Genomic DNA, 12,095 nt, shown 5'->3' with positions numbered 1-12,095 from the left:
TAAACGTCCTTCTACACTACACTCATTTCAGCCTTGATTTGCTAAACTAGATTTGTTAACCATACAGATACGTTGCAAATCCCATCTTTAGCTGTTATCTATGTGGGATAAGGGTGAGTTAGCAGGTGAATGCAAGGGTCTACATTTGGATTTTATAGGCTGTTCAGTGTTCCTGGTTATCCCATCTATATCTTATGTTCAAATGCTAATAGGTACAAAGTGTTGCATATTGATGCTATAAAATCTGACGGAGGAACATTAATTTTGAAACTCAAGTTTAAAATTTCGCATTTATATGAAGAGCATACTTAATCCATGGCGATCTGGGGTATAATCAGCACAGAGTTTAATTCACAGTGCATAATGGTAGAGCTGCTGTATATACTAGGAAGTCCTTTAAAATAACTTAACTGGATTTAGAAAAATATTGTATTAGCCAAGATTAGGTTAGCAACATAAAAGGGTATTTTAAATGAAATGACAAAACGTTACTTTAAACAAAGCGTTAATAGCTTCTGGTTTATCCACCCCATCTTACTATGCAGAACTTACAACAATTAAGGCCACGAAATGTAAGATATAAAGTATTTTAAAAAGTGTAACCTAATATTGGTAACAGGCTGTGAATTCTCATGCTCAGAATCGCATTCTGACTCTCCTGTGTCGTCCTCTTTAGTGTTTTCATTCACGGCATCAGTCATCATATCAGATGTCTGTTCATAGTAATGAACTAACTCTCGCAACTCATTCAATCTCTTACGAACTTCATTCAGTTTCCTGGAACAAAAGCAGAGTACTTCAATATGCTGGATCAAGAAAAGTAAATATAGCATTCAGTTCTTTAATACTCTCAAAAAAGTGCAGAAAATTTAACCACATTTTAATTTTAACCAAGTTCTTGTATACATAAAATAATATTTAAATGTACTATAATATGAGGTATGTAACAATCTTTGTGAAAAATGTTCTGAAGGCCAAGTTAACAATACTAACAAGATAGCCTGAAATATGTAACGAAGTATCTAGGTTTTCTACTTAAGGGAAAAAAACCCTTAAAAAACAAAAAAGTTTAAGTTCATCACAACAAATTAATTATATAACATTTGTAAAACATTTTACTGGAGTTTTTCTGCTGGATTTAGGTTTTCATCCTCTTCACTCTCATTCTGAGAAGGAATGGAATCAGGCAGATAAGGAGCAGATGACAGACTGTTAGACTCTCCATTGACAATGGTCACTATGCCTACAGGCGCAGAGGCAGCTGAGGTTGTACTTCTTTGATCAATACTCCTTTGAGGAGAACCTGATGTTGGCAAGACTACAAAATAAGGAAATTAAAAGAATCAAAATTTATCTTATTAAAAACAAGTTACAAAAAAGCCATTTAATTGATTTACATAAAAATATGCAAAAAAAGAGACAGTCACTATTATCAGAATATGCAGACCAGCAAAAGAGGTCAGTGTTTGCAAATTTCACTGCATTTATTGTAAGCAGGGCCAAGGATGATACCATTATGTTTGGCTCAGACTTCTCATTACAAGACCCTATTTTCAGTTCCTTATAACCTTACCAAACTAACCACTTGTGCTTAAGTTTTCCATTTTGGGTTTCTGTTTCATGTTTAGATTTGTTGGAAAATTTCACCCAAAAGGGGTTGAATCAATGGAGACTTGAATTCTGACAGGGGTTTGCCTTTTGCTGCCTTTATGAAAATCTTCCCAAATTTGATCAGTTTGAATATGCTCAGTAAAGATTTTTTTTTGATTAGTTACCAATGTCCACTCTCCTCACTGAGCACACACAAGTCACTCATGCCTCCTGCGTGTGACCAGATTGCTCATGCACCATCCCTCAAAAGCAACCGAGCAAACTCCAGCCAAGGTCAAAAAAGAATAAAGCCTGGCTTTTTGTGTAATGCTGCTGTTTCTGGGAGGAACAAAAGCTAGAAAATCTCACCTATGCTCTTTATTAAACCGGCTGCTCACACAGCAGCACAGAAGAAGAAGTTATAAGGTTTTAATGCAGAAGCTATAGTGTCTCCAGGAATTAAGCTTTAATCAATGTCACGATAAAAACTGCAGAAATACATCCCACCGAAATTGGCAACCATAAACAAGAGTACATGCATTTTGGGGAAGATGAAGGTATGATTCTGGCATTTCCTAATTTTTCAGCCTTAGCACCTGTTAATTTCTTTATTGAAGAGTTTTTGGTATGTAATGAAACGATCTTGAGATTTAGGGTCTCAAATGTCAAGGAAAAAAAGGTCACAGATATTCCACAGCCACCTAAAAGGTTGCCAATATGTGCATACACAGTACAAAAGGTCTCACTCCACATGATTTCAACACAGACTATGGGATTTTTTTTAAATTAATGCCTTTTCATAACATGAAGTTAAATAAACTAAAGTATTAGTAAGGAGCCACTAATTATATTAAAGTTTATCATCAATTAGATATTTACATTATTGTATTGAAGCTTCCAATGGGGAAAGTTTAACTGAAAAACGACTATAACTTCTCTCTTAACTGTACATGATGGGAGCCCCACTAGTGTAAAAAGAAATGTTAATCTTTTCCGTTGCTTCTGTTTTCCCAGTCTAGAAGTATGCAATTGTCTATGGACGGATTATTGACTAACAACTGTCTACCTGAAGCGCTTTACATATTTATTCAGTAATACTTTGAGAGAAGGTTTAGACATTCAGGTGACATGGAAGTCCAAATCACATGAAAGTCCAAATTAAAGGATTTAAAAAATAAGAAATCTAATTGATACCTGCAAGCTGGTGGATTTAACCCACAAGCCAGAAGCAGAAACAAAAATGAAGTTTATTTACCTGTTAGCTAGAGGTTTTCAAGAAGATTCTGCATAGTCACGCTTCAAAGTAATATGCAGCCTGGTGCTACCTACACAGCAGACCTCTTCCAACTACAGGTCAAACCTTACTGATCCTACAACCTCAGGACCTGATGAGTCCCAAACAATGGTTTTTGCTGGACTGGAGAGGTCAATTCCAGACCTTCTGTTGCCAACCTCTAGGCTTTTCCCAGAGGCTGCCAGCCTCCTGGTTGGGCAGAAGGTAGCTCCAGCACTGCAGGGCCGCCTTGAGTGAGGGCACTCCAGGTGAGCTAGAGCAGTCTTGTCCACAGTAGCCCCAGGGGCAGTGGGAAGGGCAGCTGCAGAGGGCTGGAGCAACCCCCACACTTCAGACCAGGACGGATCCAGCTGAAGTGCCCCTGGTCCCACATCCAAGGCTGCCGCCGAGAGGGACTGCTCCAGCCGGGCCTGAGCCCCCACCCACCGTTGCGGTGGCACCAGAGGCAGGGATCTGGGGTCTGCCCAAAGTTTTGGGCCTGTGGAAGCCATTCAAACCCATCCCATGCACGGGACAGATTTTACCTTCATGTAGAAAGATAAGCGACAATTCTGAGTCATTAGTGACAGGTTATATTCATAAGAGCTATAAACTAAACCAAAGAAATTCAGTTTAAGGTGTGTTCTGCCTACTTACAGGAAGAGTTGTTCAGATGCTGGTCACGAAGTGTGTGAAGTTCTCCTAACAACTTGTCCATTTTTTGTTTTTTACCCTGCAACATTCTCATCTTACTAAAAAGCTCCGCTTTCTCATCAGACAAATGCTGTGACATAGAAGAATTCCTGCTTTGTGAAATCTCTCTTGTAAGTGAAAGACTTTCAGCTTGCCTTCTATTATCTGGCACAGACTGAGTCTAAAATAAATAAATTTCCATTTTACAACAATTATGACGATTACATTAATTTACTAGTTACCTCTCCCACCTCCAGAGAAGTCAAAAATACCCCATTTAGCCTGTTAAGCTCAAAGCTAGTACTATGAGCTCAAAAGTTTAAGAGCCTTGGTTTCCTGCTAAACAATTCTTGTATTATTTCACCTGCACAGTAACTAATATAGATTGGATTTGAAACTGTTGCTCTTGGCTTCTAAGAAAGAATATGGATAAGATGAAACTAAGCTGATTGGTGGTGTTCTTGCTCTGGAAAGGAGAAAGAACAGGGAAGAGTGTGAATCAGCAGATTCACGGAGCTCCTAAATTGCTGGGAACAAGGCAAAGGGGTAGAAAGTGTGGGTTCCAATGCCCACATGCATGAGGCACAGGGGGAGGGGAGCATACAGGGGTCTGTGGGACCATAGTGGGTTGCAGGTTGCTGTGGTCCAGTGAGGTGAAGGACCACTCATGGGGCCCACTCCCTATTTTTGGTTGACATACAGCAGCACAACATAAAGTAAGTTACCTGAGATTCATGTAGCTGATTGTGAAAACGTTGGATTAGGTCATTTAATTCTTCATTTAGTTCAGATGTAATACTCACTCCTGAAACACTCCCTGTTGTCTCTGTTACAACTACAGAAAACAATAAATTCAACAGATTAACACGAAATTTTACTTTGAGAAAATGGTAATATACTTCTTTGGAACTCGTAAACCATAGCTACTAGCGTGCAGCACCAATTAGACAGATTTTACTTTTTTATTTTTTAACTGCATTAAGCAAATCCTGCAAGCACATTATAGAAATCTAAAAATCAAACAAACTTCTGAAGTAATCCTCAGAAAACATGTATGTCCATTAAAAAAAAAAAAATCATCTTCCCAAACCCAGACCAAATTCATCATTGGGGCTTAGGTCTACAGCCACTTTCACCAACAAAAGTGCTGGTGTCAGCAGCACTGTATCAGCAGGAGACTCTGCAGCCAACACAGTCAAGGCTGCTTGTTGGAGATGGTTCAGTTATGCCAGCAAGTGAGCTCTCACCTGATAGCAAAGAGCAGCCACGTGGGAGACCTTTACAGCAAAACCATAATGCATAGTTTCATTGTGGAAGCTGACTATGCAAAACCATACCTTCTTCCTTTTGGGCTTTCAATTTCAGTTGTTTTGTTTAATTATCCCCATAAAAACAGTTAAGTTCAGTTTCTATTTTTTTGTTTTGTTCTATTTACAAAACTTGGTGTGGCCAGCAGAACCAATGCTGCTAAGAATTTGGGTGGCATACCTGTCATATAATTAACAAAGCTCTATGTTTCAGTGAATTACAGTCAAAGATGACGGATTATATGAGTGCAAATTTGTATGCCCTCTTTAGCCTCCAGAACCTTAACTATGGGATGGCTAGAAACAAATATCTCAAGCTTGACATTCAGACCTGGGCTACGTCTACACGTGCACCCAACTTCGAAATAGCTTATTTCGATGTTGCGACATCGAAATAGGCTATTTCGACGAATAACGTCTACACGTCCTCCAGGGCTGGCAACGTCGATGTTCAACTTCGACGTTGCTCAGCCCAACATCGAAATAGGCACAGCGAGGGAACGTCTACACGGCAAAGTAGCACACATCGAAATAAGGGAGCCAGGCACAGCTGCAGACAGGGTCACGGGGCGGACTCAACAGCAAGTCGCTCCCTTAAAGGGCCCCTCCCAGACACACTTTCATTAAACAGTGCAAGATACACAGAGCCAACAACTAGTTGCAGACCCTGTATATGCAGCACGGACCCCCAGCTGCAGCAGCAGCAGCCAGAAGCCCTGGGCTAAGGGCTGCTGCCCACGGTGACCACAGAGCCCCGCAAGGGCTGGAGAGAGAGTATCTCTCAACCCCCCAGCTGATGGCCGCCATGGAGGACCCCGCTATTTCGATGTTGCGGGACGCGGATCGTCTACACTGTCCCTACTTCGACGTTGAACGTCGAAGTAGGGCGCTATTCCCATCCGCTCATGGGGTTAGCGACTTCGACGTCTCGCCGCCTAACGTCGATTTCAACTTCGAAATAGCGCCCAACACGTGTAGACGTGACGGGCGCTATTTCGAAGTTACTGCCGCTACTTCGAAGTAGCGTGCACGTGTAGACGCAGCCCTGATGTGCAAGTTAGGCAAAAAGGAACTTTATGTGCAAACCAAACACATCTGATATGGAAATCGAGACAAATACAATACCTACAATATGATTTTAAAAACAGATATCAAAATCCACCAGTTTTAGCCATACCACATCGTGGGTGTCTTGCCTATTTTTAAACTTCACACTACCAGTTTGCTTACTAAACCTTTAAACCCTGGGTTTATTTTAAAAATAATATGTTTTATATCTTTTTTCTTTTCCCAGTCCCTGCTTTAACCATCTATTTCAACACAAGGGTAAGTGCGGTACTCCTCTGCCTATCACCAGGGCAAATGTTACTCAAATTAGAGTAACATTAGGGAACAAGCAATAAACCTCTCCCTCAAGGCTGACTGAAGTAAGACTATTCTAAGTCTACCTCTACCTCCTCCTCCTCCTATTATGAGAGATAATTTTTTTAAGGAAAAGAAAACGGAGGGTCTTGGGCTTCAAATTTCCACTAGTACTGGGGGGTTTGTTTCAAGGAAGAGAGCTCTCATAAGGCAGAGCTGAAGGTGCCCAGAAGCAGAGTCAGAAGAGATGTGTATAAGAGATGCCTTTCCCAGAGCCATAAACTTCTCCTGCACTAATGGCAACTCCCTGTAGGCGCCCTACCTGCTTACATGCCACTTCTCTCCAGTCCCACCAGAAACTGAGAATCTCTGACTATTTTCACCTCTTCTGCTTCAGCATTACTGTTCTAGAAGAGGAAGCTGGAGCAGAAAAACAGCTAAATGAAACAGTGAATTTGACAAACGTTAATTTGGTGGGACAAGGGCTCAGAAGAAACAAACTTCAACTGGCCACACACAACAGCTCTCTAGAATTAAGTACTACACATCTAAAATAGGCTTGTGTGCAGTGATGGGGAGAAGCCAGTGGCTGTAAGTAACTAGTGCCACAGGGAAAGGCAGAAGAGAAGTCCTGGAAGCCAAATTTAGACTACTACTTAAGAGACTGAAGTTCAGGATCTCAATGGTAGCATTCTCTGAAATGCTTCCAGTTTTCTGTGTGGGTCAGCTCATGCATTGAGACTCTGCAGTTCTGCCTGTTTTGATGAGATGGTGGACCAGGAAAGTATGGTTTAGATTTTTTTTTTAGGAATTAGCAAGCTCCTTCTTTTCTAAAGACCTACACAGGAATGATGAGATCCAACTAATCCACATCAGAACTAAGTTGCTGGTAAGTAAAATTAAAGAGATTCTAGATTAATTTTTAAACTAAGAGTTGGTGGAAAGCAGACAGGTGTGGAGGGTTCAAAGAGAACACACACTTAAAGAAAGATCTATTCCAGAGGATTCTCTGTATCTTAGTAAGGAGAAGAGGATGAAGGATAAGTAGGATCTGAAAAAAGTCAGATGAAAATCCCGTCTCACTGCACTGCCTAACAGACAACTAAAAAGTGTTTATATACAAATGTTGGAAACAAATACTAAGGCAGGTGAACTTGAATGTCTGGTATTAAATGAGGATGTTAATGTAAAATGCATCAGACACTTGGAGGAATAATGATAATCAATAGGATATGTTAATACCAAGATAAAATATATATAAGAATGACAGAAAAGGTCTTACTGCTTCCACAGTAGTATACAAATACAGTAAAAATCTTAAGTGACACGAACCAAACAGTACCACAGAAACTATGGATAGAAATGGTGACTGAAATGCTCTGGAAGATTAAAGAGAAAATAAAAAGCCTCAATAATAATGGGGGATTTCAACTATCCCAATATTGACTGGGAATAACAACACCTCTGGACAGGATGCAGAGATGAAGTTTTTTGACACTGTAGGTGAACATTTCTTAGACAGCTAGTCCAGAGCCCACAAAAGGAGAGGCAATTTAACTTAATACAAAATGGTACATTAGCACTTGTTCTCAGGAGATGAATATAGCTGAACTGCTTGAATTTAGTTATATTGACACTAGGGGTGGGAGGGAAAGACAGAACGCACACACCTTAGGAGCCCAACAATGACAAAAATGAGAAAACCAGTTAAGCAAGAAATTAAAAAGATACAATCCCAAAAGTGAAATGCCTGCAAGCTGCATGGAAACTTTTTGACAACTCCATACTAGAGGCTCATAATTCATACCCCAAATAAATAAATAAATACACACATATACAGAGAGAGAAGCCAAAAGGTGCTACAGTGGCTAAAGAATGAAGTAAAAGAAGCTGTTAGAGGCAAAAAAGAATATTTTAAAATTGGAAAGTTAAATCCAACTACCGGAAATAGAAAGAAGCATGAACTTTGGACAACTGAAGCACAAAAATGTAACTCTAAAGGCCAAAAGAGAATTTGATTAACAGCTACCCAAAGACTACAAAAAGTAGCACAGGCAGAGATAAGTTACTGCAAGCAGAGCTTTACACTACAAGTTTGCACGTCAGGTTGTTGGTGCTACTCTTATGTATAATACTGCACATCGGACAAACAATCCACTCCATTACCAACAGGCAAATGGAAATGATTTTCCCCAATTAGGAATTTACTTAATAAACTATTAAATATGTATATTACATACACTGTGGGAATGGTAAGCAGATCTGAGACCATTACTGCCTAACCGTCATAAAAAAATATATTGTTACAGGTTGTTTAACTCTGATCTCAACCACTTATGTTCATACTTTCCAAAGTAGTTTATTCTGGGGCAGAAACCAAACACTACACTTTTCAACCACAGAGATTCTTTTGACAAAGTTAAGGAAGGGTTTATGTACAAGTTTCTAATAGTAATGGTGATATGGCTCTTTAGAATCTGAAATCTAGCTTTATATTTGGTAAAAACAGAATAATTGCATTTAAGCTGCAATTGCTCTGTTCTTTGTCATTCAAGATTGCTTTAAAAATACATCTTTGAGTTTTAGAGTAAACTTTAGTGGTTCATCTTTAAGTACCAGGATTAAAGAATTTTATAATTTTAAGTTTGTGGCCTGGTTACCTAATAACATATGAAAAATATTTAAACAAATTTCTCCCACCAAATGGAAGTCTCATAATATCTGGCATTTTACTGCAGGTATATTACGGACAGGAGGTACAAATCTAAGAATATACTGAGAACTTCAATTACATAATACATTTATTTTTTCTATATATAATTATATTTTAAAATTCTGAGTTTCATGTTTAATCAATACATCGTTTATCATAATACCGTTGTCCTTCCAACATACCAGAATCATCCATGACAGCAATTGCCTGCTCTGCTTTATGCTGAAGAGCAAGAAGAGCAGCTTGTCTTCCCTGAAGTGCTTTCAGCTGTTCCTGTTGCTCTAACATCCTTGTTAATAAGTCATGTTGCTTCTTCAAATTCTCTAGCTCCTCTTTAGCTTCCTGCTGTGGGTCTCTGGCCTGGAAGATAAGAAAGGATGTCCCCCTAACTGTGGAATTTATTTGATAACACTGCAACAGTAACAGCATGACATTTTAATGAAAGCAAAATCTTAACAGCACAATGAAAAATTAGAGTTAGTCTTGAGAAGTGTGAAGTGGTGAAGACAAACTATCATCTCCACACACAAAGTGAGTTCTTCTAGATCAAGTTTGAGTCATTAGGGAAAGCTTGTACTGCCTATCATGCGGCACAACTATTTGTGGATAAGTAACATTTTTTTGTAGTCTCCTGGTCTGTCAACTCAGCACCTTCCACAAGGAGATTACAAAATTAAAAACAAACATTTTTTCCTTTCACTACAGTATGTTTATCAATTCATTAACAAGTACAGAACCATAAAGCCATAAAAGAATACTCCTCCCTTCAATCCTGACAATGCAAAACATTCAAAACTGGCTTTTGTTTGGTGTTGAACTTGTTTTCAAGAGTCTATGCAGCAAGCACATTGTTAAAATATCAGCATGATCCTCCCTCTTCATCTCTATATTAGCTTACTAGTCCAGTTTCAAGCAAAAACTTAGGTTATGCAGCTACCAATCCAAAAAAAACTCCATGGGACCCTGTCTCAGTAAGACCAAAGGTCCTGAATTATTGACTAGCTTCAAAGCCTCTCCTTTCATCACATTATTTTGCAACAAATTAGTTTGTCTCATTCCACAAAATCTTATGTAGGCTGCAACTCTGCATCAGGTTTGAACCTGCATCCCCACAGTAGGCAGACAGGACTAAAAAAAAACAGTTATGAATTTTAAATATTTCTGTCAACTCTTTAAAACCTTGTAAGAAGCTGACCCCCTTGCCTAAAGAAAAATAAATAAATAAAAATCAAGTGTTATCTACTGTTAGTTGTTTACACTATGGAACTCATGTAATGAATTGTAAAAAGTTCCTTAACTGAAGGATAAGCTTGCATATATTAAAGTACTTTGCACTACTTCAGAGTTACCTCCCAGTGGGTATGAAATTTACTGGAAAAGGTATGGTCAAGTACTACAATGGATAGTAAATGAACTGTGTAGCTGGAATGCTGTTTCTTGCACCCATAGCAGAGCACAGATCTCGAAATGAAATGGGTAATTCTCTCTCAGCCTAGGTATCAAAAAGTCTCAATCTCTTTAAAAAAAAATCCATGTTTTAAATCAACGTTCAGCTCAATCTATTATTTTTCAACATCCAGAATTTAAAGACAAGGTCTTCAAAATATAATAAGACTTGCAAGTACACAGCACTTTCAAATTACTTCAAGTGACTAAAAACCATCACTAATATTCCTGTGATATTTCTGTGTAAATACCTATTTTCAAACAGGGAAACTGAGGTAAGGAAAGATGTGATTTGTGCAAAAAAAGTCAAAGCAACGGCAGAGTCTCAAAATCAACAGCAAGCCTAAAATATGGTAGTCTCAAGATCTGCAAACTCAATGTTTGTGAATTCAATTATGTGTTAGTAGCCAGCAGTCACCGCTTTCCCTGAGGCCCTGGATAGGAGCACCGGCAGCCAGGCTCCAGGTGGGAGCCACATTCGCAAAATTCAACATTTGTGAGGGTTCTCAACATGAAACCCTTGCAAATGTTGAGACCCTACTGTAACCAAAAAACTGATAAACCAAGTTTTATTTCAAACATAATCAGAGGCATCATTAAAATAATCTTCTAAAATGGATGTCCCTCTCCTCCCCTCCCCTTCGCCCCCCCCCACCCCTCTTTCTGTCCTATATATCTGATTTGTCAGTTTTTATTTCAATTTGGATTTGGATCTCTGTTATAAAACCATCATGCCATTTCTGGTACAGCACTGTCTCCAGATCTGAAGAAGTGAGTCTGTCCCACAAAAACTCATCACCTAATAATTATTTTGTTAGTCTTTAAACAGCTACATGACCGCTTGTTTTGTTAACATTAGGCACTCAAGCATGACAAATTTGCTATGAAGTGTATGGAAATACTGAAGTAATGTGTTTAAACAGTGATTTTAAACAAATAAGATGGAGCACTAAAAACTGCATTTATTACTTATTTTTTTAAATTATCACAGAAGAACCAGATGCATCTCAAATACAGTTTTTAAGGCAATGACACTTACTAAATGTATTTTTTCCTGCAAGTGTGTACTGGGGCTTACTACAGGCCTAAGCACTCTATAGAGGATATATAACCTGTGTATTATCATATTTTTCCTTTAAGCCACAGACATTTCTGATCTTCCACTTCACTATTTCTACACAAGAGGTTTGATATTAAATTATTTCAGGCAGGCTACTTTCAGACTCACAATCCTTAGATGTGTGTTAATTTTTACCCTATTAGGCTACATTAAAGCCAAGTTTACTACACGTTCCCAGAAATAAACAGTGCAATTGCACCAAGTCATGAAACTGAAGTGGCGGCCTCTGAGAAAAGTTAGATGAACAACTGGATATATAGTTAGGTTTATCAAAAAGAACATATGTTGGATTTGAGGAGGAAATTGGTAAAAACTCAGTTTTATAAAATCTCCATTTCCCAAAACAAAACACCAAGAAAAGATATTCAATGAAAAGTTAACCAAAGATAGGTAAATAAACTAGATCTACTGTTACAGTGTTGTGAAGCATTAGACACCAAAAGATCCTATTTAGAAAGAATGAGAAAAAAGTAATTCATTACAAATAATTAGTATGTTTTAAAGCTATTTAGCAACAAAGGAATTGAGAAAGAACAACAAAATCAGGAAGTACAGACCCTATTATGGAGACTTGCCAAGATAATATTTGGA

General features: G+C 38.5%; 1 protein-coding gene across 12 annotated transcripts in view; it reads right to left on the bottom strand.

The window, feature by feature from the left end:
- The window catches only part of PCM1 (pericentriolar material 1), an 81,621-nt gene that overhangs the window by 49,401 nt on the left and 20,125 nt on the right, over window positions 1–12,095 (bottom strand). For all 12 annotated transcript variants that reach the window (XM_074992872.1, XM_074992871.1, XM_074992870.1 and 9 more), the window contains 5 exons: window positions 9,121–9,298; window positions 4,282–4,391; window positions 3,521–3,737; window positions 1,120–1,318; window positions 604–777 (listed from right to left, as the gene is read on the bottom strand). In XM_074992872.1, coding sequence (XP_074848973.1) covers window positions 604–777; window positions 1,120–1,318; window positions 3,521–3,737; window positions 4,282–4,391; window positions 9,121–9,298 — 878 coding nt within the window. The remainder of the gene's footprint in view (window positions 1–603; window positions 778–1,119; window positions 1,319–3,520; window positions 3,738–4,281; window positions 4,392–9,120; window positions 9,299–12,095) is intronic.

Source organism: Carettochelys insculpta, chromosome 4 (genome assembly GCF_033958435.1).
Source record: "Carettochelys insculpta isolate YL-2023 chromosome 4, ASM3395843v1, whole genome shotgun sequence".
Taxonomy (NCBI): Eukaryota; Metazoa; Chordata; order Testudines; family Carettochelyidae; genus Carettochelys; species Carettochelys insculpta.
Note: the sequence above shows the minus strand (reverse complement) of the source record. Positions and strands in the feature narration are given on the sequence as shown.